The 27,713-nt window shown below is 40.9% G+C and overlaps 1 protein-coding gene across 20 annotated transcripts in view; it reads left to right on the forward strand.

Annotated features, from left to right (window-relative positions):
* PPHLN1 (periphilin 1) overlaps positions 1 to 27,091 on the forward strand; it is a 153,334-nt gene extending 126,243 nt beyond the window's left edge. For 9 of the 20 annotated variants that reach the window (XM_070755547.1, XM_070755548.1, XM_070755546.1 and 6 more), the window contains 2 exons: positions 7,496 to 7,683; positions 13,665 to 14,755. In XM_070755547.1, coding sequence (XP_070611648.1) covers positions 7,496 to 7,683; positions 13,665 to 13,815 — 339 coding nt within the window. In that variant the 3' untranslated portion in view covers positions 13,816 to 14,755. Of the gene's footprint in view, positions 1 to 7,495; positions 8,834 to 9,875; positions 10,306 to 13,500; positions 14,756 to 26,660 lie in introns of those variants that run through there. The other 11 variants (XM_070755560.1, XM_070755564.1, XM_070755556.1 and 8 more) reach the window with 5 other exon arrangements.
* Positions 27,092 to 27,713: the final 622 nt, after the last annotated feature.

A 27,713-nucleotide genomic window follows, 5' to 3' on the forward strand; every position in this document is an offset into this window, starting at 1 on the left:
TCAGACCAGAGAGGCCAGGATCTTCCAGCCAATACTTGTCTATGCCTGCTAACTTACCGCTGGGCATACATGCCCCATCTGCAACCTTCACCCCTACGGCTACGAGGCTTCGGGCCCAAACAGATACCTGGCAGGGCCTTCCTTCATCACTCCAGGATATTGTGGCAAAAGCTTACTCCCAAGGCATGGCGGCAGGAGTACAGCAATACAATTACCAACCCCGCCAACCTCAGCAGAGGGACCTATGGTCTGCACCACCACCACTGGGGTCCCTAGCTGAGGAACTGTTCCTAATGGATGATGGCAGTGACCGAGACAATGAGTTATCCGAAGATGAGTCCTATATTTTCACCATCCTTGACAGGTCTATTTAAACCATCGTTGTTCAGGATCTTGCTTCACAAAGCAATGCAGATTATAGACCTGGCAGGATCCACCACGCCCACTGCTACAGCACAGGCACCCAGGCCTTCAGCAACCCTACTCAAGGAGCCTACGAAGGAGTCTGACAACATTCCGTCCTCGGAAAATTTTGTGGAAAACATTAAATGCCCTTGGCAACACCCAGCAGTGGCCCATGGCCCCTCCATGCTAGAAAGGAAGTTTTATACCTTCGATGATGAAATGGAGGCGTTGCTGCAGTTCCCTTCCATCGACAAACCAGTGGCAACCTTGGTTTCCAAAGCTCTGGTACCATCTGAGACAGCAGACAGCCTTGAGCTGGATGATAGGAAGGTGGAAATCTTGCTGCGAAAGACGCACCAGATGGCCGGTTGGAGCTTATGCGTGGCCTCAGCGGCGTCCTTTTTTAATAGGACGTTGATCATGTGGATCCAATGCGGCAAAATTCTCCTCCAGAAGCATGGCAGCCACATTGTCCTCATGACGTTTTTTGTGGCTATGTAATTGGCAGGCGGACACAAAGTCAAAGTGGCGCCTGGCCTCTTCACCTTTCCAAGGCTCCAAGTTTTTTTGAGAGGTACTGGAATCTGTTCTCATAGAGGACATAGATAAACGGAAAATCCTCCCCAGAGCCTACAAATGACAGGAACGTCGCACTGCCCCATATTATCGGAGACAGCCTTTTCGTTGGGACTCTTCCTCGGGCGTGGTCTAGCCGCCGAGGTCGTACACTCAGGGCCAGTATAATCAGTCGTCCTTCAAAGGTGACAGATCTGGGTTCCAGGACAGATCTAGGAACTTCCAACAGTCAAGACGACCCTTCAGGGGTTCCAACAAAAGGGGCTTCAGGCGTAACAAGTGACTCAGGCAGAGCTCTCCCCTTAGGAGGCAAACTCCAATATTTCAGCGCCTCCTGGGAGATTACGTTCTTGGTTCTCCGACCTCATGGAATTGTCAATCTCTCCACCATGGAGGATCCCGGATTACCTGATCTCCCTGAGCCAGGGGTTTGTACTACATCCAGAACCCCAATGGTTCCAGTTAACCGTCTGGCACTTGAAGGGGATAGACTGAGGAGTCACCAGCTTCCAGACAAGGTCATCTCTACTATGCAGGCCGCATGTCTCCCGTCTACTACAAGAATTTACCAAACAACATGGTCGGCCTTCTGTAAATTCTGTACCGAACACCAGGTAGGACTTCAAGGTTCGCCCCTGATCCCAGTCCTGGAGTTTCTCCAATCTGGACTTGAAAAAGGGTTGGCTCCGAATACCTTGAGAAGACAGGTAGCAGCTATCTTGACAGTTTTGAAAACGGAAGATGGCCACTCTCTATCTCACCATCCATGGATTAGAGACTTCCTTAAGGGAGCTTCCAACAAACACCCTCCACCAGTTCACCGGTTTCCAACTTGGGACCTCTCACTTGTTCTACGAGCCCTTACTGGACTGCTATTTGAACCTCTTTGAACAATATCTCTCCGTTTTTTAACAAGACCGTTTTTCTTGTCGCAATAACGTCAGCTCGTCAAGTATCCAAGTTATCAGCTCTTTCAGTGTGCTTGGATCTTTGTACCTTTCATTTAGACAGAGTCATTCTACGTCTGGACCCAGCTTTCATTCCAAGTCAATTCGATTTTCCATAGAAGACAAGACCTGGTGATACCGGAATTTTGTATACACGGTGCCAACCCTTTTGAACTTAGGTGGCATAAGGTAGATGCCCGGAGGGCGTGAAAAAATTGGTTAGATGGACTGAACATTTTAGGAAATCCGAGGCCCTGTTTGTTTCCTTTTCTCAATCCAAGATGGGCCTCAAAGTATCAGCACAGACACTGAGCCGATGGCTTCAGAGCTGTATTGTGGAAGCTTACAAAACAAGTGCTTGCCCTCCACCAGTGGGGATTACAGCTCATTCTACCCGAAGCGCAGCCACATTGACGGCATGGACGACACAGGCGTCTATTGAGGACATTTGCAGAGCAGCCACTTGGTCAGCACCATCAACGTTCATACGTCATTATAAGCTTGATTCGTTTGCTTCAGCTGAAGCATCATTCAGGAGGCAAGTTCTTCAGAAGGTGTGCACTTCTCACGCGCCCCTGGACCAGCCTTCTCCCTCCCATGGAACTTAAACTTGGGTATATCCCATGTTGGACTCTCCTTCCAGTGCAGTGGAGAAGTACCGTCTTCTCGATGCACTGGAAGGAGAGTCCAAACCCTCCCGGCCATTGGGCCCAGGGGTGCTCTCCGTTAAAGTTCAGTTCTAGTTGCACATTACTGTTGTTGAATAAAATTTACTTAGTTTACCTTCACTATTGTCTTTTGTTTTTTAAAACTGAGCTATTGGGGCAGTTAGGGGGCGGTACTAAATTGATATGCTAATCTAAACTTAGTCCCTACCAATGAGATTGGAGAATTACCCATGTTGGACTCTCCTTCCAGTGCATCGAGAAGACCATTCAGGTAGGTACAACAGTACTTCTCTACTTTGATCCTTCTTCCTTCCGAGGTGATTGTCATCCCCTCGGGTATGATCTATCTAAAATTTATTCCTTTTTTATTTTACAGTTTTTCCAGAGATTTGTACTCTCTTCGTCTTTCCCAGACTCTCCTAGAGATTTGTTTCAGGATGTTCAGTTCTGTGCCCTTGTATGTAAATCTACATAGACTTTATCTCTTGTATTTTTCCTTGAGAATCTTAAGTGAACCTCTCCAGGGAAATGGTGTTTTCTGGCATAATTAGTTTGAATTCTGTATACTTCGTCAATTTTGTTGACCACCTCTTCACTATTTTTTTGCAAAATACCTGCAACAATTATCAGCATGATTTTGCCTTTATTTTCCTCTTCTGATTCCACTATATTTTGGAATCTCAGAAAGTAGGCGGACCTCTCCATTTCAAGATGGATCAAAGAGTCTTCGAGGTTTTTGTTGGTATTGGTGAGTCTTTGTTCTACATAGTCTATTTTTTTCTCATTCTGCTCAGTCCTTTTCTCTACTTTTATAATCTGTTGCTCATTTTTTGTGTGGCAATCTGCGTCATTTCCAATCTGTTTTCAAGGCTAGCAATGTCTGATTTCAGTTCAGTGTGATTATCAGTAATTGAGTCGTATATTTTCACCATCATCTCCTACATTAAGTTCAAGGTTTTATTCATGTTTTGCATGAGGTTCCTATAACCCTTTTCTTTTGCAGCCACTAGCACCTCGTCAATTTGACGTGCCGCCAGAGAAGAGATACTTGTTGTGGCTGCAATCGCTTGCTTTTTGCTGCCTTTTGGTTGGTAGCTGGCCATCTCTTTTATGATCTGGTTTTGTTTTTAAGGAATTTTTAAAATTCTGTTCCAAATGACCATGTAATAACAATAAGATATAGACTATTAACTAGTATCAATATATTGGTTTTGGATTACAATTAATTAATAGTTACCCATTAATGATTATACATACAGAATTAAATTTCTAAAATAATTTCTAAATATCTAGTTTTTTCCTTAGGTTTGTGAGGTTAATGTAGATTTATATTATATATCAGATATGGTTCAAAGTGAGGAGAAGAGAAGGAGAGAATAAAGGAAAGGAAGGCAATAATTAGATTATTATGTTATAATTTAGCACATTCAAACTCTATATGATTTATTATAGTAATGATTATCAAAACTGTAAAAGAATATAAAAATTCTAAATGTGTGATACTAAATACAAAATACTAAATATTAAATACTAACTATTAAATCTTAATATAAATACAAAATTTAAGTTATAAGTCTTATATAGTACGTTGAGTTTCAAAGTTTCCTAAAGCTATTAACTTTGCTACACAATATTATAATATGATCAAAAGTAGAAATAGGAATAAGAATAGAAAGAGTAGAAATAAAATGCAAATATAATCAAAATGTAAATATAAATGTTAAGTTTCAAAATTTCCTAATGCTATTAATTTTGCTATAGAATGGTACATGATATAAAATAAAAATAGAAAAAAAAAATAGAAAAAATAGAATTATAATGTAATTATATTCAAATATAAATATAAAATAGCAGTAAAGTAGTAAAATAGAATTTAGAAGAGTAAAAGGAGTAACAGCATTCTCTTGTTTTTGTACCCAGTGTAGGTTATGTTAGATTTCATTGACTTTTATCTTTTCCAAAGTTATTTTAAGAGTTAGATCAATTGAGTTCTTTTATCTGTCTGTTGCTATGGTGAAAGGTCTGAAGAGGCTTGCCTGTATAACATTAAATTAGTCTTTCTCTTGCAATCGGTCTCTGTTGTCTTAAATATCTATGGTCTTTTATTTCTATGTCTTGCAAGCTCTATGGTTACTCTATGGTTTCTCTATGGTTCCTTAGCACAGTTCTCCTGTGAAGTCATTTCCTATTCCCTTCTGAGTAAGGGAACAGAGAATGGCAAAGCAGGAAGTCAAGGGCAGCCGGGAGCTGTAGTTTGAAAGGCACATGCAATCCTTAATAACCCCTCCAACTGTTCCCTCATAAGCTGCTCTCCTCTCTCAGTTCTTCACAACCACGACAAACACTTCAGCTGGTTCTTTTCCTTTCTCCACACCACCTCTGTGGTCCAACTGATACTGCCCACAGTCTAGGATGGTGGAGGAGGGGAGGGTCGGTCGGCAGTTTCCTAAGTTCAGGGAGGGAACCTGGGGGGGAATCCGATCGTCTGTAAGAATCAGCTAACAGTTCGTTTGATGATAGATGCCAAGGGAGGAACGATTTGCAAACAATCAGTCCAACAATTCAATCAGAGCCACACCAATCGCCAAAGCGACACCTCAGTTCTCCGAGAGCTCCACAACAGCCAAATCCAATGATTGAAATAAATAAATAAATTTGTTTCCGGATTCTGCAAACACAAATCACCAAAATCTCCAGACCAGGTTCACTACTTAAGTCCTCTCTAAACAATCCAATATGTAATCTTTACCAATCTCCACGTTATCGCTGTTGCCGCCTTGATAATATTTAAGTCTCTCCAGACTCATCTACTCAGATTTTTTCCCCTGAATCCGTCTGGTATTAGCAATTGTTTTCAGTCAATTATAGTCTATTATATTTCAGTACAGTTCTTTTCTTTTTAGTTATTAGATCATTTAATGGTTGTAAGGATCCCAGAAATAGGAACTCAGCTAATAGCTTACAGTGGACAGGCTGATCTGTCAATCTGAATTGCTTCCTCCTTTTGTGGCTGTCAAAGGCTGAACGGCAACAACGAACGCTTTTGAGTCCCAATATGGAGGGTGCCCTTCACATTGGGAGGCAAATGCCTTTAACCCCTCGATGCCTGAATATCCCCTCTTCACCCACGTCACCCTTCAGACAATCTGTGTCTTGAAAGATCTTGGAAAACAAAGGAAAAAAGCAGCCTCGTGGCAGAGGTCTCCCTCCTACAGCTGTTGTGCCTCAAGTGGCCACCGGAAGTCCTTGGCAATCTTCTTATAGCCTAAACCAGCGTTTCCCAACCTTTTTTGAGCCGCGGCACATTATTCACATTTACAAAATCCTGTGGAACATTGAGGGGGGGGGCTAAAAAAAGTTTGGCCAAAAAAAATATCTCTTCCTCCCTTTCACTCTAGGGGCGGCATACAAATCTGATTAAACTTGAAACTTGAAACTTCTCTCTCTCTCCCTCTTTCTCTCCCTTCCTTCCTCTTTCTTTCCCCCTCTCTCTCCATCCCTCTTTGTTTCTCCCTTCCACTTTTTTGCTCTTTCTCTCTCCCTCCTTCCCTCCCTTTATGTCTTTCCCTCACCCACCTTCCCCCCTCTTTCTCTCTCTCTCTTGCTTTCTCTCTCTCTCTTGCTGTCTTTCTCTTTCCCTCTCCCCTCTCTCCCTCTCTTTCTTTCTCTCTTTCTCTCTCTCTCTTTTTTTGCTTTCTCTATCTTTCTCCCTCTCTCCCTCTCTCTTTCTCTCTCTCCCTCCCTTGCTATCTCTTTCTCTGTCTCTTTCTCGTACACCATGCCGCAGCAGTGGTATTGGGCAGTAGCCGTGGGGTGGTGGCAGGGTGGTCAGCTGTGAAGAGGAGCTCCGGAACGGAGGCACCGACGATGGCGGCTGGACGTGTTGCTAGACGCCATACATGCTGGTGTTGCGCTGGGCATGGGTGTGAGGCTGGAGCTTCCGTTCCGGCCCAGCCAGCAGGCAAGTGTCAGCCACGCAATGCCAGCATGTACGGCATACAGCAACATGTCCAGCCGCCGGCGTCGGAGCCTCTGTCCTGGAATTCTGGCTCGCAGCCGACCACCCTGCCGCCGCTCAACAGCTACTGCCCGGTGCTGCTGCTGCTGCCACCCTCCCACTGCCGCTGCCCTCCCGCCGGGCCCCAAAGCTCACCTGCTGCCACCGCCAGGGAAGCTTCAGCCGGGCAGGGCGCTGCAGCCGCCAGAAAACTTGGAAGGCGCAAAGAAGGAAGCTCAGCTTCCAGTCTCACATCTTTTTGCTCTTCGCACTCTCAGCAAAAAGTTGCAAGACCAGAAGCTGAGCTTCCTTCTTCGCAGCACACCTGACCATGTCTCTCGGCACATTAGTGTGCCACGGCACACTGGTTGGGAATCACTGGCCTAAACCATCTTTATGTATAGCAACAGTTTGGTTTTTCAGATCCTCAGAGAGTTCATTACTATGAGATATAAATGTTGAACTTCCAGGGACCAGCATAAGAGAGTAACATCAATAACACAAAATATAACACACCTGCTCCCCCTTCATGAGTCACATGACATCGGGGGAGAAGAGCTACTTGGACCCCATTTGAAAATTATCACTTAGGGGTGCACTTTTATTGCCAGCGGTTTAGACATTAATGGCTGTGTGTTGCATTATTTTGAGGGGACAGCACATTTACCCTGTCATGCAAGTTGTATACTCACTACTTTACATTGTAGGCAAGTGTCATTTCATCAGTTTTATCACATGAAAAGGTATACTTAAATATTTACAAAATATGATGGGGTGTACTCAAAATACATAGGGGGGTCTTATACCATTTTTATAAGATCTATACATCTAGCTTTAATTCAGTGTGGGGTAGATACTGTGATGTATTTCATTGCATGCATTTCTAAAACTAATATTTTTAGGTATACCGACAAGATTGTGAAACTTTTGGGGCTGTGGTGAAGATGCTGATTGAAAAAGACCCTGCATTAGAAAAACCTGTTCAGTTTTCTTTAAGACAAAATTTGCATGAGATTGGTGAGCGATGTGTTGAAGAACTTAAACACTTCATTGCAGAATATGATTCTACGAGTCAAGAGTTTGAAAAAACGTAAGAAAAATTATGGGTTAACTATATATAAAGGCTACCTGATTCATGGATGTTAATCTTCTAAATTTGTTCATCTTGCATTTGATCTCTTCATAAATTTGAATTAATTTCAAAACAACAATATCATTTACTTAGCTGATTCCATTTGGAAAATATATTGAATATATAGAGTTCAGTTCATGTCAGCCATATTTTGAAAAGCTTTAACAAAAGCTGCTCCCAATTGTTGAAACAGGTTGCCATGATATACCATTTTGTAATTTTATTGATATTGATAAATGTATATAAAATAAATGTGCATCTGTCTTTATGTAAATTTTACATATGTGTTGCCTTTAATTAGAGTAGCTATATAAATTTGATTGGAAATAATTCCATTAAGCTGTTTGTTTAAGCTTGGTGATTTTCTAAGTTCAAATAACTTGTATAATTAAACTCCTTCAGAATTAGTATCAAAATTTGCATTTTTTTTAAGCTTTGTACAGTTGTGTAAACAATATTTGACTTTAATAGTAATGGAAAATATATATTCTTATTCTCTTCTGCAATTTCTGTAATTTCCTCACACTCTGGTATATTATTTTTAGAAATGGGTCTAGTGAAGGCAGCACAAGTGTTTTCAATGTATGAGAAGTGTGTAATTCATCATTTCACAAATGGTAAACTAATTCTGACTATTCACTTCCCATAATTGTGCGGTAGAAGAGTATGTAAGCACATAATTGCAGTTCAATAGCTAAGTTTTATCCAACATTGCTTTGTTATATTCATCTATTACAATTAGAGAGTATGCTACTTGAAAGGATTCTTTCCAAAATTGCAACAGTGTTGGTTACATTCATATATCATACTTGATAAAACAATTTAACTGTCTCATGGGCAACAGGATCATTTATTACAGTTGTCACTGTTCAAGTGCATTTTGTACATATAATTTACAGAACATTTTTGGTCCTGTAAATTGTATTGTTTACCCATGGTTAGGGGTAAGATTATTTAATCCTAAAGTAACGAACAGTAACAATTTCCTCTGTTGATGGATGATTTGGAAGCAATACTACTTGTACTCATAGGAATGGAGTGAAATGTGGTGTATGTTTGTTGTTTAAACCCATAAAAATGAATAAACATACAGGTATGCTTCTGAACACTTCAATCTGTCCCTCAGTTTTCCTTGGCTACTATGACCAGTGAAGGGGACTATGAACGTCCTACCTGAAAGCAGCTAGAATGTACTGTATTACATTTCAGTGTTCTAACTTGCACCAGATATTTTTTAAAAATGGAAATAAACCAAATTTATAAATTATGAAAAATTACTACAGAACATCAGTTATTAGAAACTGAGTTAAATAATTGATCTCACTGACTAAGTAGAAAATAAAATTCAGCAAAAACCAATAGAAAATTATATCACTTGCATGCTGATGGAAACTGAGACTACTTAAGATAGGTTCAATAACCAAATCCATAAGCAAAGAATGTAGATTTTTAGTAGAAAGCATGGTATACTTTTATTTAGTTGATCTAAGAAATAACATTTGGCTGATTGTGAAAATTTTTACTTTTTTGGTTGTTAGAAGAATATCTAGAGACAAGGTGGCACAGCAGGTAGAGTACAGTACTGCAGGCCACTAAAGCTGACTGTAGATCAGCATTCATACTTTTGGCCACGATAGTTGTTAATTCATGGTTTCCAGGCCTGTCGGCAAAGCCAGGTCTTCGTGGCCTTATGGAAAGCCATTGGGGTGGGAACAGTATGGACCTCGGAGGGGGAGTTGATTCCATAGAGCCAGGGCGGCAACAGAGAAGGCCCTCCACCATGACCCCACCACAGGACATGGAGGAGGCCAACTCTGTGTGCTCTTATAGGTCTCTGGGATATATGTGACAACAGACGGTCCTGTAAGTAGTCTGGCCCTGAGCCATATAGGGCTTTATAGGTAGTAACCAACACCTTGAATTGTGCCCGGAGCCTAAGAGGAAGCCAGTGTAGCTCACAGAACATAGGTGTTGTATGGGTGCACCGAGGTACACCTATGACAGCTCTCACGGCTGCATTCTGGACAATTTGGAGTTTCCGAACACTCTTCAAGGGTAGCCCCATGTAGAGCATGTTGCAATAATCAAGATGGGAAATTAATTTTAGAAAATTATACAGGTTTTGCCTTTGTGCACTTTCTTTTTTTCAGATTTTATCTGTCTAAATTGGGTAGTAGATTTTCAGCACCTGGACTAGAAAAAAAATCTGCATAGCAGCGATATCTCACAGATCTTGGCTATGGAATGGGTTGTCCTAAGAAATATCCTTCCTCTTCAGAAGCTGAAGATGATGATGATGATGATGAACACCAAGCTTCTTTCTCCTCACCCAAAAATCCAAAAAACTGATCTCTTGTTATCCCCATTGATAGATGCAATATGATTATATTGGGTGAAAAAAGTGGGAATATATACAGTGGTACCTCAAGATAAGAACCCCTCGTCTTACGAACAACTCGAGATATGAACCTGGAAAATTTTTGCCTCTTACGAACTTTTTTCGTGTTACGAACGCCAAACCCGAACTTCCGGGTTTGGCGTTTGGGAGGCTGCTGGGAAGCCCCCCGGCTGTTTTAAAAGGTGACAGCCGGGCTGGGGAGCTTCCCAGCAGCCTCCCGAGCCCTGACCTTTTGCCGAACGTCCGAGTTCGAGTTTCAGGAGGCTGCTGGGAAGCCCCCCAGCCCGGCTGTCACCTTTTAAAACAGCCGGGGAGCTTCCCAGCAGCCTCCGAACGCCGAACTCGGAAGTTCGGGTTTGGCGTTCGGCTTCGGGAGGCTGCTGGGAAGCCGCCCGGCTATTTTAAAAGGTGACAGCCAGGCTGGGGAGCTTCCCAGCAGCCTCCCGAACCCCGAACTTTTGCCAAACTTCCGGGTTCGGGGTTCGGGAGGCTGCTGGGAAGCCCCCCAGCCTGGCTGTCACCTTTTAAAACAGCCAGGTGGCTTCCCAGCAGCCTCCGAACGCCAAACTCGGAAGTTCGGGTTTGGCGTTCGGCTTCGGGAGGCTGCTGGGAAGCCGCCCGGCTGTTTTAAAAGGTGACAGCCGGGCTGGGGAGCTTCCCAGCAGCCTCCCGAACCCCGAACCCAGAAGTGGAAGAGGGTTTTTTTTGGTTGCACAGATTAATTGACTTTACATTATTTCCTATGGGAAACAATGTTTCGTCTTACGAACCCTTCGTCTTACAAACCTCCCCCTGAAACCAATTAGGTTCGTAAGACGAGGTATGACTGTACTGGAATTGCCTGAGGATTTTTATTTTGAATAAATGCATCATAATCCTAAATGGAATAAAAAGTAACCCTTTCTTTTGGAAAAGGTTTTCTTTCTGCAACCAGATGAAGTGTATTGTCAGATTGAGACTTTCTGCTCCTTCCATGGTCTTTAAACTGATAAACACATCTGTGATTCCTTTCACGAATAGAAGGTTGATGAATATCAAGATTGTCATAGTTTCCTTTATCAATGACATCTGAACATTTTGCTTGCTGAGGCCTAGTTTGTCATTTGGATTTTCTCAGTACTGGCATATACATTGATTTTTCTTCTGGCAGTGTCTCAGCCTGATATAATTCAGAACTTACACTTTTCAAAGACTCGATGCTTCTATGAAACTTTGATGAATTCAAAGTTCCCATGTGCTCATTTTCCCACAATTATCCATCTCTAGATCCTGGTAGCTTTCAAAGGAGTACAGAGAAGGTTTTGGTTTGATTTCATTAATTGAAGCACCTAAGATTGAAAAGAAAAAAGTAATTTTGGTTCAAAAATTTATTTCATCCAGTTAAATTCTAAAAATGTAATTAAGTTTATATTTAAAAGCCACATTTGGATTTTGAATGTCGAATGTGTGAATTAATCTATTCAAATTTTTCTTCTTCAAACACTGCAAGGGAAAAAAACCAACAGTATAATGTACAGTATCAGATTTCTGAATTATCTCAGTTATAACTAACTTGGTGATACAATCAACCGTATGCATATTTCAGAATAAAAAGAGTTGTCTTTCCAGTAGCTATAGACGATAAACAAATTGAGAATAAATGTTGAAATAACTTGATTATTAGTGATATTTGAAATTGCTGGTTTCAAAGCATGTCTCTTAAGAAAACTGCACTTCTTTCAACATAGGCATGATTTTCCTTCCACAATCAGATGTTGACTACCTTGTTTCTCCCAAAATAAGATATCACTTGATAATAAGCACAATCGAGCTTTTGAGTGCATGGCTTATTTCAGGGTTCAAAAAAAATATAGGACAATCTTATTTTCAGGGAAACACTGTATCGTTAGGCTACAGTTGCTTATTCCTTCCCTGACAACCTGAACCAACACTGAAAAGCAATAGCTTCCAAGTAGCAGAATTAACAAAGGACGCTGTCCATTTTCTTGACAATATAAGTCGGGGGTGTCAAACTCAAGGCCTGGGGGCCAGATCCGGCCCACAGCATGCTTAGATCTGGTCTGTGGAGCCACCTGGAAACAGCAACGGACTGGCCCAGTATGCCTCTGTCTATGAAAACAGAGCTTGGGAGGGCCACCCGTGGCTCTCCCAAGCTCTGCTTTCACTAACAGAGGGTTGCAGGAGCGGTCACAGCCAAAAAAGGAGTTTTTACTGGCAGAGTGCTCAGTCGCCCCTATGCCAGTGATGTTAAGCTGGCCACGCCCACCTCCAACCTGGCCTCTCAAGGTCAAACAAAACCCTGATGTGGCCCTCAATGAAATCGATTTGATACACCTGGTATAGATTAAAAGAAGACTTCCAGATAACTGCACAAAACGTTACTCTTGGATTCTGACCCTCTGACTTCCAATTCAAAGTGATTATATCCATAAAGTGTCCAGCTAAATATATTAATTGATAAGAGGTTCAAGAGGGAAGCTTCTACTCCATTGCAATCTTACTCTGATCCCTGTTGGAGAACGTGATTTTGTTAATGTATGTAATTATCAAATTTCTTAAGTGGCTCTTTCTTAAGTGGTTCTTTTACATGTAGTTCTTAATTGACAACCACATCATTAAGTGATGCAAATAATCCAATTTCCTCCACTGACTTTGTCATAAGCCCCTGAGAAGGCTGTAAATGCTTACATGACCTCAGGATGCTGCAACCGTAGCAAATACATGCTGGTTGCCACGTGCTCAAATTTTAATCACAACGCCAGGACACTGCAATGGTTGATAAATGCAGGGACTGAGTGTCAGTTACTTTTTTTTTTTTACTGATATTGTAATTTTGAAGGTCACCAACGATCCTGTCAAGAACTTATACAAGGTAATAAATTAGCAAAAAATACATTCGTAAGCACTTAAATTCCATTATAAAGTTATGGAGTATTTCAGGAGGGGCATGCATAAAAGCAAGTAAAAGTTAATATATAAACCCAGAACATTGGTAAGACTTAAGCTTCATGGTATGAAAATGAATTATGCATGTATCACAAATGCTTAGTGAATGAAACATAAATCATAGTTTTTAGCCGCTTTACCTGTGAGGTTAGATAAAGCAAGGAAATCCATTGAGTCTCGAACACACTGCTCTTCTTTCAACTTTGACAACCATTCCAATGAATCATTATAACTTTGCTTTTGGTTATGTTTATCTCTTGTGCCACGTTTCATGTCTAATTCTTGGATTTTCCTACTACTAGCAGGTCCTGGGTGGCTACCATATGCAGAATCACCTAGGCCATGTTGGGATTGTGCCCAATACATATTTGCCTGGTATTTCTTACTTGCTAAGCTTTGATTATTTTTCTTCAATTCTGATCTCCCTTTAGCCACATTTTCACAAATCCACTGATCATTTGATCCAGCATTGGCTTTCACTGGCTGCTGAAATATATTTTTATCAACAAATTTGAGGAGCAACTGAGACATATAATCTTCATGTTTAGCCCATTCTTCTGGATCATCAGGCATTTCATCTCTCTCTACTTTCCAGAGTTCTTTGTCAACAAAATTTACTTCTTGCCTTGAAAGAGCGACTAGTGGAACGGCCTGCTAGCAGAGGTTGTGAACGCCCCAACTTTGGACATTTTCAAGAGGAGATTGGACTGTCATTTGGCTGGAGTGCTGTAGGATTTTCTGCTTAAGCAGGGGGTTGGACTTGATGACCTGCAAGGTCTCTTTCAACTCAACTCAAATCAATCAATCAATCAATCAATCATCCAGTTTCCTCGAAAGAGTATTATCAGGGAATTTGTAATTCATTGCTGGAGACAACAGGAGAGATTGCCTGCACGGATCTGCTGATTGACTGCTTTTTCCTATATGAATGCTTCTTCAAGCGAGCAGACTGGAAAGCAGAATCAGAAAAATCTGAAGCATGAACATCCTCTCCCAGACTGCATGATTTAGAGCAAAAAATCTGTCCTTGCTTGGGAAGAAAAGGGCAACAAAGTAGTGAAACTTTGCATTGAGCACAAGAAAAGCAAGTTTCTGTAGCATGCCAGTGTTGTCTATTGTAAGTCATTTGAGCTTGATCAACCCCTGTAAAGACAAGATACAGTATGTGTATAAATTTGTTTGCTAAGATTCTTTTGATACTTTTCTTTCTCATTAGATAAAATAAAATAATAACAAACTTTAATATGTTATTTAATTTAGTTAATATATTATTTACTAAGACTTGAGATTAAGTCTATTTACATTGGCGCAAAAATTGTAAACCAAACTATGTGTTATTGCATAAGCTCTATTTCTGTTATGAATAAGTAGTCTACAGATATTCATCTATCATTTTGTTTTTAAAATACAGTAAAATAAAAGATTAATGTTTAGCCTTAGATATCTAATATCCAGAGAGAAGTAGATAAAAGACAATCTAATAAATAGTTCTGAGAATAGACATGAACCAGAATTATTAGTCAAATTACATTAGCATGGCTAAAAATAGACTGTCTAATTGGAATGGAATTGATAAAATAAATAATTTTTATTTATTCATTCATTCAATTTGTATAGCTAATCACCTATCATGATTATGCTACCCACAATAATTATAAACAACAGCAAGAATAAAAAATATAAAAACCTATACCATCATACTAAAATGTCTATTAAAACAATTTGCTGATAGCTTGCATTTACAGAACTAGTCACTTTCCTTGTTTTTTGTTGAAGTATGATAATGCTGGCATCAACTGGAAACAACTGTGGGCTTGAAATGATGTTCTCACCTGGATAATAATTTTAAAATAATAGGCATAAGTAAAAGCCAATTATCACTTGATAAGTGATTCAGAAGGAGTCCATTTAATTTGTTCATCAAGTATTTTTGCCAGTCAAAATGCAAGCTTATTGTAAGGGTCTGGGCTCTCCCCCTTATTCAAGAAAGTTAAGATTCTTAAAACTTGGCATTTCTTTTATATACTGTATATATAAATCTTTATTGAGAGAGAAAAAACACAAAGAAATATATGTATACATAAAAAGACAACAAGAACAATTTTGAGGAAGAGGAACATGTGAACAAATACAATACAGTGGTACCTCGGTACTCGAACGCTTCCTTTCTCGTACATTTCGGATAACGAACAAAATTTTTGGCAAAAATTTGCTTCGGTATCTGAACAAAAATTCAGATACCGAACAGCCAGAGAAAATTTTGTTTATTATCCGAAATGTAATCCCGGCAACTTCAGGGGGCTGAGGAGCTCTCTAAGAGCTCCAAGCTGCAGGAAAGGTGGGGGCTGCTGCAATCTTGGCAGCTTCTGGGGGCTCCTTTCCTCATTGCTTCCTTTTATTACCTGTAAGCAGCTTCCAAAACTTTCTCGTTCCCTGTGGCTGCAACAGCGGCGATTTCCCTTCCAGTAGCAAGAGCGCCGGGAACGTCACGTGATGAAGGGAAGCTGCTGGAGCCAAAGCAGCTTCCCTTCATTACGTGACGTTCCCGGCGCTCTTGCTACTGGAAGGGAAATCGCCGCTGTTGCAGCCACAGGGAACGAGAAAGTTTTTGAAGCTGCTTACAGGTAATAAAAGGAAGCAATGAGGAAAGGAGCCCCCAGAAGCTGCCATCGCGGCAGCTTCAGGGGGCTGAGGAGCTCTCTAAGAGCTCCAAGCTGCAGGAAGGGTGGGGGCTGCTGCAATCTTGGCAGCTTCTGGGGGCTCCTTTCCTCATTGCTTCCTTTTATTACCTGTAAGCAGCTTCCAAAACTTTCTCCTTCCCTGTGGCTGCAACAGCGGCGATTTCCCTTCCAGTAGTAAGAGCGCCGGGAACGTCACGTAATGAAGGGAAGCTGCTTTGGCTCCAGCAGCTTCCCTTCATCACGTGACGTTCCCGGCGCTCTTGCTACTGGAAGGGAAATCGCCGCTGTTGCAGCCACAGGGAACGAGAAAGTTTTTGAAGCTGCTTACAGGTAATAAAAGGAAGCAATGAGGAAAAGAGCCCCCCAAAGCTGCCGGGATTGCAGCAGCCCCCACCTTTCCTGCAGCTTGGAGTAGCGAATTTATTTATCCCATTGGAAATAAAGAAAATACATTTAATTGGTTCCCAGCGAGTTAACAGGGGCTGGGAACCAATTAAATCCATTTCCATTATTTCCTATGGGATAAATAAATTCGGTACTCGACCAAATCGGTTCTCGACCACACTTCTGGAACGAATTGTGGTCGAGTACTGAGGTACCACTGTATCTAGCTTTTGCTTAAACCTCTTACATAATAGATATTAAGTGTCTAATAAAAATTAAAAATGAAAAAGAAAACACATAAAGACAAAAAGAGAAATGGAAAAATCTATACATATATATATTCGTCTAGTTCAAAGACATGTGACACACCCCACCCCACCCTGGTTGGCTGTCTTGTCACACAGCTTCTTATCTTTTTATATTTCTAGTATTTACTAAAGTTTTAACTAGTAGTCATTTTATTAATTTTGACTTCAAAGTTAAGTATAAAAATCTGTTCCAGTGTTATATTCTATTACAATACAAGCCTTCGGTTTCAACATCATAAATATAAATAATCCTCGCACAGGGGCAGCATTCAAACCTAATAAATAAATAAATAGATTTGCCAACCTTAAATTGTTGTTTTCAGTGGATTTATGGAGTGAAATTTTCAATAGTAACTTCTTTTGTAGTTCAGTCAAGGTTGTTTTGTTTTGTCTAACCAAATGTACTATCTTTCCCAAGATTTATAGAATTGTGTTTCTTCTTTGTCTTGCAGTTCCGGGGTCATTTTTGTCAATTCAGCATTGTCTTACTGATAAAATGTAATGTAGTAGGGGTTATGATCTTGCCACTGTTAATATGTTTGTTATCAAATACTGTGTATCTTATCTGTTTGGTGTCTAAATATGCCTAAAAGAAAGAGTTCTGGTTTGAGGGGGATCAGCTTTCGGATAATTTGCTCCAGATATTTTTGAATTTTTAACCAAAAAGCTTTCAATTTCAGGCATGTCCACCATAGGTGGTAATAGGATCCTACATCTCGCTTACATTTCCAGTATGTTGGTACTATGGACAAGAACGTTTTTGCAAAAAACTTGGCATTTCAAAAGGAACCTTTTATTGAAAAGGGGTGATAGCAGGATGAAATCAAAGCAGGCTCCGAGGGCCCTCAAGCAATATAGAATAATAAAAAAAATTAGAAACCCCTTTCAGCAGTCCAGTGTGGATTCAGCCAATCTGCAGGTGTGAAGATGTTATTCTATTGGTCTGAGAAAGTGATAAGAGAACTTTCTCAGGATCATCTTCTGCTGTCTTTCTGGCGATGCAACCCACATAACCCACCCTCCCCTTACGTTCCCCAAAAGTTGAGAAATTTCCAGGGTAACGGTTATCAATCAGGCTAATGGTTAATGCAGAATATAGGATACATAAGGGTGAAAGCAATAAGTAATGAAACAATTCCAAATTCCCCCCTTCCCTTGAAGAATGGCAGATACACGGATCTCACACTTACCTATATGTTCCTCACAAGTCTCACAATATTCTGCATAACGAGATTCAAAGCAGCCACAGCAAAATGGGCATCCCTACTTCATAATATACCTCTGTCCTCCTGTCACACTCAGCCAGAGAAATGTTTTATGTGCCAATGGTTACATTCTGCCTCTACATTCATCATCAAAAATGATCTAGGGTAGGTGGGGAGGAAATAGTTTAGTTTTTAGGAGTTTCTCTTATTTCTCACTCTTTTGCAGGGGGGGGGTAATGACTTATAAAGGGGAGGGGAGCGGTCACAAGTGACGTGCTGGGGGTGAATGGGGGTGCATGGGGCGAACGGCAGTGGCAAGCAGCCATTTACCTTATTTTTGTCTATTTTCGGGTTTTTTCCCTTCTGCACAGGCGCAGAAGCGAAAAAACCCGGAAATCTCGCACATACACGTCCTTACACGAGATTCAACTTCTGCGCATGCACAGAAGCTGAATCCCACGCACGGGCACGCGCATGTACCCCCAGCCCATTCCGGTAGGAACAGGAATGGTGGCCCGCCCCTGCAAAATGGTATTTAATTCCAGATTTTGGTCATAATGTGCCATACTGATTAATGGGTTTACTTAATTACCACAGCATTTGCTTAATGGTCATAGCATTTGTTTTATGACCACTATATTCACGTAAACCACTTCAAAAAATTTGCAAAACCAGGCTGGTCATGTGATGACCCATTTTGCAATCATTATGACTTACTACATGCTCCATTATAGTCATAATTCAAGGATTTTCTGTAAATAAGGTATTCAGTTCAGAGATTCCAAAGGATATTTAAAATCCTTTTGAAAATAACAGTGGAAATTAATACAAGTAGAATATATTAACAGTACACTTGATCATTAGTGTACTATTTCTACTTTTTTGTCTACCTACTGATATTCTACCATTTTAACTCTTTCCTCTTCTTTATTTTCTTTCATTTTTAAATTAAAATAAAAAAGGGAAGATGGGAAAAACTCACATAACATTATCTGGCATACGCAACCCAACATATTCTTGCAAGTAACATTTTTTCAATTTAATTATTACTTTTACTAGAAAGCAATGCATAACAAAATATGTGAAATTCAGTTTTTATTTGTTTATTTAAATTTCTATGCCGCCCAACTCCCTACGGCTTATGGGGAATCATTTTTGTCCCAAAGAGTATGTGTGATGATATCAAAGCTAGGCAGTGTTGCTAATACTAAACAAGATAGAAATAGAATTCAAAAAGATCTAGACAGCTTGAACAATGGACTGAAACTAACAGAATGGTATTTAACAGAGAAATGCATCTGGGCAAAAATAATGAAAACATATAGAATGGGAGGAATATGTCTGAGCAGCAACACAGGTGAGAAGGACCTGGGTGTATTGGTAGATCTCATTAAACATGAGTCAACAGTGTGAAGCAGCTGCAAAAAAGGCAAACACAATCCTGGGATGTATCAAGAGGAGCATAGAATCACACTCGCGTGAAGTAATTATTCTTTTCTACAGTATTTTGGTATGGCCACACTTGGAATACTGTGTTCAGTTCTGGGGGCCCCAATTTAAAAAGGACATTGATAAACTAGAGAAAGTTCAAAAGAGATCGTGAGTAGCCTGAAAACCATGTCCTATGAGGAACGGTTAAAAGATCTAGGGATGTTTAGTCTGCAAAGGAGAAGACAGAGGAGATTTGATAGCTGTCTACAAATATCTGAAGGGCTGTCACAGAGCAGAGGGTCTAGCATTGTTCTCATTAGCACATGGAAGGACTAGAAACAATGGAATGAAACTGTAAGGGAGTAGATTTAGATTAGATATCAAAAAACTTTCTGATGGTTGTTGTGGTTAGCTGTGGCCCAGCTCCTGCCCCAATGGATGTGGGGGAGACATCCACATGCCGCAGGCCTGTTTTGCTCCCGATGGAATCTGACGATGAAGCCTCCTCTGACCAAGGAAGCATGAGTGACAGGGAAGAGGGGAGTTTGGCAGACAGCAGCCCAGGAGGAGATCAATCATCTGTATCATCCCTGGATTCTGAACAAGAATTAATGACACATCCACGCATGCCTAGAGTGAAGCATAGGAGACAACAACTGAAGGATTATTACAAGAGAAAATGAGGCCACCTGTGGTTGGGTGGGGCTGCTGTAATTAGTGTTAAGATAAAAGTGCAGCTTGGTGTTTTAGCCTCATGGCAGTTTATCTGATTCATTGTTTCGTCAAGATCGTAGTTTTTGTGCTGTTCAAGATTGTGTGTGGACCCTCTAGACTTTAGAATTGGACTCAATTTCCCACTTATTGGGTGAGCAATTGGATTGCATTTAACCTGTGCCTTGTGTGTACCAGAACATCACTTTGACATTTAAAAAGGGAGCTGTTTCTGTTTTTCTGTTTATAAAAACTTTTGGGTTTTCCTTTTATCGTGCTGTGTGTGTCTTCCTGGACTAATTACCCTATAATTATATGCGGTTGAAACACACCAGCAGAACAGAAAATGATGTTGCTAATTGTTTTGAACAATTTCATGTTTTGAAAAATTTCATGTCTAAGAACCTTTTTGGTGCCCTGGAAGAAACCTTCTGATGCCATATCCGAAAAACCTTTTCAGTCCCAAAATTAAAAACTGAGGCTAGAAGCTGATTAGAGATGGTATTCCGAGTATGTAAAGTGGTTCCCGAGGAGTTAACCAAATATGTAAAAGGGAGTTTGCCTCTGGGACTCAATGTAACAGGAAAAAGTAACATAGCAATCAAACGAACGACAACAGCTGTCTGTACGGAGGGCTCAGAAATGAAAAGCGGTGACACCTTTGGGTTTAACGGGTGGGGCCAGTCATAATCAGACTGTCCTTCGCGATCCGAGCAGTCCCCGAGGAATTAACCAAAGCCGCAAAAGATAACTTACCTCTGGGACTGAACATAACAGGAAAAGCTGAACACAGCAATCAAACGAACGGCTGATTAGAGGTGGTAATCCGAGTATGAAAATGGTGTTGCTAACTGTTTTGAACAATTTCATGTCTAAGAACTTTTTTGATGCCCAGGGAAAGAACCTTCTGATGCCATACTCGAAAAATCTTTTCAGTCCCAAAATCAAAAACTGAGTCTAGAAACTGATTAGAGGTGTTATTCCGAGTAGGTAAATGGGATTGCTAGCTGTTTTGAAGAATTTCATATTTTTAACAATTTTATGTTTAAGCTTTTTTGGTGGCCAGGGAAAATATCAGAATTTTGCCCAAAATCGAAAAACTTGTTCTTTCTTAAAATGAAAAACGGATGGTACAACAGAATTAGGGGTGGTAGTCTGATTCTGAAAATGGTATTGCTAGCTGTTTGGAAAATTTCATGATTTGAAGCACTTCATGTCTAAGAACCTTTTTGGTGCCCAGGGAAAAAACCTTCAGATGCTATACTCGAAAAACCTTTTCAGTCCCAAAATCAAAACCTGAGGCTATAAACTGATTAGAGGTGGTATTCTGAGTAGGTAATTGGTAATGCTAGCTTTTTTGAACAATCATGTTTTGAACAATTTCATGCCTAAGAACTTTTTTGGTGGCCAGGGAAAATACCAGAATTTGGCCCAGAATCGAAAAACCATTTTGCCCAGAATCGAAAACCTTGTTCTCTCTCAAAATGAAAAATGGATGGTAGAACAGAATTAGGGGTGGTAGTCTGATTCTGAAAATGGTATTGATAGCTGTTTTGAAGAATTTCATGTCTGAGAACCTTTTTGGTGCCCAGGGAAGAAACGTTCTGATGCCATAGTTGAAAAACCTTTTCAGTACCGAAATTAAAAACCAAGGCTAGAAGCTGATTAGAGGATGTATTCTGATAACGTAAAGTGGTTCCCGACGAGTACCCAAAGTCGTATCAGAGAATTTGCCTCTGGAACTGATCATAACAGGAAAAGCTAACAGCAATGAAACGAATGGCTGATTAGAGGTGGTATTACGAATATGAAAATGATATTGCTAGCTGTTTTGAACAATTTCACGTTTTGAACAATTTCATGTCTAAGAACTATTTTTGGTTCCCAGGGAAAAAAGCCTCTGATGCCATAGTCGAAAAATCTTTTCAGTCCCAAAATCAAAACCTGATGCTAGAAACCGATTAGAGGTGGTATTCCGAGTAGGTAATTGGTATTGTTAGCTGTTTTGAACAATTTCATGTTTTGAACAATTTCATGTCTAAGATCATTTTTGTTGCCCAGGGTAAAAACATTCTGATGCCATACTCTAAACTTTCCCAATATCAAAAACTGAGGCTAAAAACTCATTAGGGGTGGTATTCTGAGTACGTGAATGGTATTGCTAGCTGTTTTAAAAGCCGTATCAGAGAATTTGCCTCTGGAACTGAACATAAGACAGCAAACAAACAAACGGCTGATTAGAGGTGGTATTCTGAATACAAAAATGATATTGCTAGCTGTTTTGAACTATTTCATATTTTGAACAAATGGATGGTACAACAGAATTAGGGGTGGTAGTCTGATTCTGAAAATGGTATTGCTAGCTGTTTTGAAGAATTTCATGTTTTGAAACACTTCGTGTCTAAGGACCTTTTTGGTTCCCAGGAAAGAAGCCTCTGATGCCATAGTCGAAAAACCTTTTCAGTCCCAAAATCAAAACCTGACGCTAGAAACCGATTAGAGGTGGTATTCCGAGTAGGTAATTGGTATTGGTAGCTGTTTTGAACTATTTCATGTTTTGAAGCATTTTGTATCTAAGAACTTTTTTGGTGCCCAGGGAAAATACCAGAATTTGGCCCAGAATCAAAAAACCATTTTGCCCAGAATCGAAAAATTTGTTCTCTCTCAAAATGAAAAACTGAGGGTACAACAATTAGGGGTGGTAGTCTGATTCTGAAAATGGCATTGCTAGTTGTCTGGAGGATTTCATGTTTTGAAGCATTTTATGTCTGAGAACATTTTTGGTGCCCAGGGAAAAACCTCCTGATGCCATAGTCGAAAAACCTTTTGAGTCCCAAAAATAAACACCGAAGCTAGAAGCTGATCAGGTGGTATTCCGAGAACATAAAGCGGTCCGTGACGAGTATCCAAAGCCGCATCAGAGAATTTGCCTCTGGGACTCAACGTAAGAGGAAAAGCTAACACAGCAAACAAACGAACGGCTGATTAGAGGTGGTATTCCGAATACGAAAATGGTATTGCTAGCTGTTTTGAACAATTTCATATTTTGAACAAATGGATGGTACAACAGAATTAGGGGTGGTAGTCTGATTCTGAAAATGGTATTGCTAGCTGTTTTGAAGAATTTCATGTTTTGAAACACTTCGTGTCTAAGGACCTTTTTGGTTCCCAGGAAAGAAGCCTCTGATGCCATAGTCGAAAAACCTTTTCAGTCCCAAAATCAAAACCTGATGCTAGAAACCGATTAGAGGTGGTATTCCGAGTAGGTAATTGGTATTGGTAGCTGTTTTGAACTATTTCATGTTTTGAAGCATTTTGTATCTAAGAACTTTTTTGGTGCCCAGGGAAAATACCAGAATTTGGCCCAGAATCAAAAAACCATTTTGCCCAGAATCGAAAAATTTGTTCTCTCTCAAAATGAAAAACTGAGGGTACAACAATTAGGGGTGGTAGTCTGATTCTGAAAATGGCATTGCTAGTTGTCTGGAGGATTTCATGTTTTGAAGCATTTTATGTCTGAGAACATTTTTGGTGCCCAGGGAAAAACCTCCTGATGCCATAGTCGAAAAACCTTTTGAGTCCCAAAAATAAACACCGAAGCTAGAAGCTGATCAGGTGGTATTCCGAGAACATAAAGCGGTCCGTGACGAGTATCCAAAGCCGCATCAGAGAATTTGCCTCTGGGACTCAACGTAAGAGGAAAAGCTAACACAGCAAACAAACGAACGGCTGATTAGAGGTGGTATTCCGAATACGAAAATGGTATTGCTAGCTGTTTTGAACAATTTCATATTTTGAACAAATGGATGGTACAACAGAATTAGGGGTGGTAGTCTGATTCTGAAAATGGTATTGCTAGCTGTTTTGAAGAATTTCATGTTTTGAAACACTTCGTGTCTAAGGACCTTTTTGGTTCCCAGGAAAGAAGCCTCTGATGCCATAGTCGAAAAACCTTTTCAGTCCCAAAATCAAAACCTGACGCTAGAAACCGATTAGAGGTGGTATTCCGAGTAGGTAATTGGTATTGGTAGCTGTTTTGAACTACTTCATGTTTTGAAGCATTTTGTATCTAAGAACTTTTTTGGTGCCCAGGGAAAATACCAGAATTTGGCCCAGAATCGAAAAACCATTTTGCCCAGAATCGAAAAATTTGTTCTCTCTCAAAATGAAAAACTGAGGGTACAACAATTAGGGGTGGTAGTCTGATTCTGAAAATGGCATTGCTAGTTGTCTGGAGGATTTCATGTTTTGAAGCATTTTATGTCTGAGAACATTTTTGGTGCCCAGGGAAAAACCTCCTGATGCCATAGTCGAAAAACCTTTTGAGTCCCAAAAATAAACACCGAAGCTAGAAGCTGATCAGGTGGTATTCCGAGTACATAAAGCGGTCCGCGACGAGTATCCAAAGCTGCATCAGAGAATTTGCCTCTGGGACTCAAAGTAAGAGGAAAAGCTAACACAGCAAACAAACGATCATGTCAAAAACTGAGGCTAAAAACTGATTAGGGGTGGTATTCCGAGTACGTAAATGGTATTGCTAGCTGTTTTAAAAGCCGTATCAGAGAATTTGCCTCTGGAACTGAACATAAGACAGCAAACAAACAAACGGCTGATTAGAGGTGGTATTCTGAATACAAAAATGATATTGCTAGCTGTTTTGAACTATTTCATATTTTGAACAAATGGATGGTACAACAGAATTAGGGGTGGTAGTCTGATTCTGAAAATGGTATTGCTAGCTGTTTTGAAGAATTTCATGTTTTGAAGCACTTCGTGTCTAAGGACCTTTTTGGTTCCCAGGAAATAAGCTTCTGATGCCATACTCGAAAAACCTTTTCAGTGCCAAAATCAAAACCTGAGGCTATAAACTGATTACAGGTGATATTCCGAGTAGGTAATTGGTAATGCTAGCTGTTTTGAACAATCATGTTTTCAACAATTTCATGTCTAAGAACTTTTTTGGTGCCCAGGGAAAATACCAGAATTTTGGCCAGAATCGAAAAACCATTTTGGCCAGATTCGAAAAACTTGCTCTCCCCTGCAATGCTCGGAGAGTCCAATGTGGGTTATTCTTCAGCCTCATTGGCAGGGACTGAATTAAAAATTAACATATTTATTATGTCCCGCCCACCACTGCCCCATCAGGTCAATCTTAAAAACTTAGTCATAGTGTAGGGACTATGAATTTTCTTCTGTAGAGAGAGAGAGAATTTGTCTATTTTTTCTCCAACTAATGATTTTTTTCCCTTTTCTCTACAGGAAGAGGAAGAGATTTCATGAATTATGAGAGCCACTGCCCTCCGGGGTATTGCTCTCCAACTCTTCAATCCCTGAGAGGCCACTGCTCTCCGGAGTATTGCCTTGACGACAGGGATCGCTGGATTGGGGTCCCTGACGCCCGCGATCAGATACCCCCCCCCGCCGATCTCGGCCATCCTGTTATCCAGCGCAACAAGTGATTCAGTATCGGAGCTTACCGATCAAGAGGAGCCCGCAGCATTCAAAACATTCCCCGAAGAGGGAATCAGCTATTTGGCGGCTCACCCTCCGCGGTCAGCAGCAAGAGAGGCCGATCAGACTGACAACGAGGGACAAGGATTTGGGGGGGGCAATGCAAGGATCGCCCGCCACCCGAGGTTGCTCCCGCCATTTTGCGGCGCGGCCTGAGCCTCCTAGACTACCTCCGTCCTTTTGGGGGCCAGTTTTTCCCGCCTTACATCATGGCCGCCATTTTGAAAGGGCTGATTGAAGGGGGAATGAGTAGGCTAATTGTAGCCACCTCACGGCCGCCATTTTGAAAGGGGGCGTTACCAAGGCAACAGAAGCCAGAATAGGCCTCTGCCTGGTCCTCAGCCACTCACAAGGTGAGAGATCGATGACACGTTATTCAGGGGGCACGAGTCTCACTCATTTTGCCATTTTGCCTTGCATCGGGCAGGAGCCTTCTCTCGTAGCAGCAGTACTGTGAGTGTTACTATTTCACTAATTATGTCTCAACCACCGCAGGCCAACCTCAGCGACCCTGCGGCTTCCTGAAAAACTAAAGGGAAAGATAAAGGCCCTAGCTCCAAATCTAAAGAGAAAAGTTCTCAGGCCTCAACTGCCCTAAAGGAGACTGAGAAAAAAATCATAGCCCTTGAGGCCCAGCTGGAAATGGCCAGACCAAGGCAAGGGCCTAGCCCATCAGCCAGTGTTATCCCACCTCATCAGCAAAGCCCTTTGGCCTCAACTACTTTCCCAACAGTTACCTTCGAAGGGCCTGCCCTAACTGGAGTGGGGGATCTGTCACCAGACCGCCCACTGAGCGCCCCCCCACCATCTGAAGGGATCCAAAAGTCAGAGTGGATCAGACCAGCTTCCCAACCATGGCTTCAACCACCTCAACCTGCAGCAGCTACCTTTACCCCAACTGCAGCAGGACTCAGGGGGCCCATGGACAACTGGCAAAACATGTCACCATCATTACAAGATATGATAGCGTCGGCATACTCGCAGGGCATCGCAGTAGGCACTCAACAACGCCAATCCCCGTTATCACCTCGTACCAGTAGACAGGACCTTTGGGCAGCACCTGCATCTGCCCCGTCCTTAAATGATTCCTTCCATGAGGATCATGGTTTAAGAGAGGTGCCCACAGATCCAGAGGATGAAATCTCTGAGGATGAGACCAATTTACCTGAACAGCCCGCCCTTGCGGGACTATTCAAATTATCTCTTTTTAGAGTCCTATTGAACAAAGCAAAGGCCACACTGACTTTGGCAAACACAGAAAAGCTGGCAGGCCAGGAGGTGGGCATCTTGCTGGTGGCTAGACTTATTAATGAGCCTCAAAGGGAATCTGAACATATCCCTTCTGCTCCTATTTTTTCAGAAAATATAAAAAGGCCCTGGCAACAACCAGCAGCAGCCCTGGGTCCCTCAGCATTGGACAAGAAATTTTATTCCTTTGATCCAGAGGTAGAGGATCTGCTTCAGTACCTCTCAGTGGATATCCCGGTCACATCATTAATATCCAACGCCTTAGTTCCATCGGATATGGCGTATGGCTTGAGGCCCGACAACAGGAAAGCGGAAAATCTGATTCGAAAAATGCATCAGCTATCCGCCTGGTCCCAAATCAGGATTATAAAATATTTATGAAAATACTGGCAAATAGATTAGAAAATATTTTACCAAAAATAATTGAAGAGGATCAATATGGATTCGTGAAGGGAAGGAAAATAAGTGAACCAATTAGAAATGTAATGAATGTGATGCACCATGCTACCGCTACTAAAAGGAAATTGGGAATTTTGAAATTAGATGTTTATAAAGCATTCGATAAAGTTAACCATAGTTACTTATATAAATTATGTAACAAATTAAATATGGGGGAAAAATTTTGTGAAACTATAAAAGAGATTTATAAAGGGAATGAAGCATATATAAGAGTGAATGGACAAAGAACGCAGAGTATTAAAATATTAAACGGCACCAAGCAGGGATGCCCTCTGTCTCCAAAATTATTCGTAATAGCAATAGAGATCTTAGCTAATAAGATAAGACAAGATAACACTTGGGCAGGATATAGAATAGGGGAATTAGAAATGAAAATAAATTTATTTGCAGATGATGCAATTATATTGACCCAGACCCCGATGGAGATGATTAAAGGTATAATAAATATTTTACAAGAGTTTAAGCAGGAATCGGGACTGTCGGTTAATATGGAAAAATCAGAGATTATGTGTTTAAATACAGATCCGAGAGAACAGATAGAAATTAGGAAAGAATCAGGGTTGAAATTAGGACTTAAAAAAATAAAATATTTGGGAATTTGGTTATTAAAAAACCCAGTGAAAATGGAAGAGATTAATTATAGAATAACATGGAGGAAAATGTTGAAACAGATGAGGAGCTGGAAAGATAAAAAGCTAAGGAGACT

This window comes from Erythrolamprus reginae, chromosome 6, assembly GCF_031021105.1.
Source record: "Erythrolamprus reginae isolate rEryReg1 chromosome 6, rEryReg1.hap1, whole genome shotgun sequence".
In the NCBI taxonomy this organism is placed as follows: Eukaryota; Metazoa; Chordata; class Lepidosauria; order Squamata; family Dipsadidae; genus Erythrolamprus; species Erythrolamprus reginae.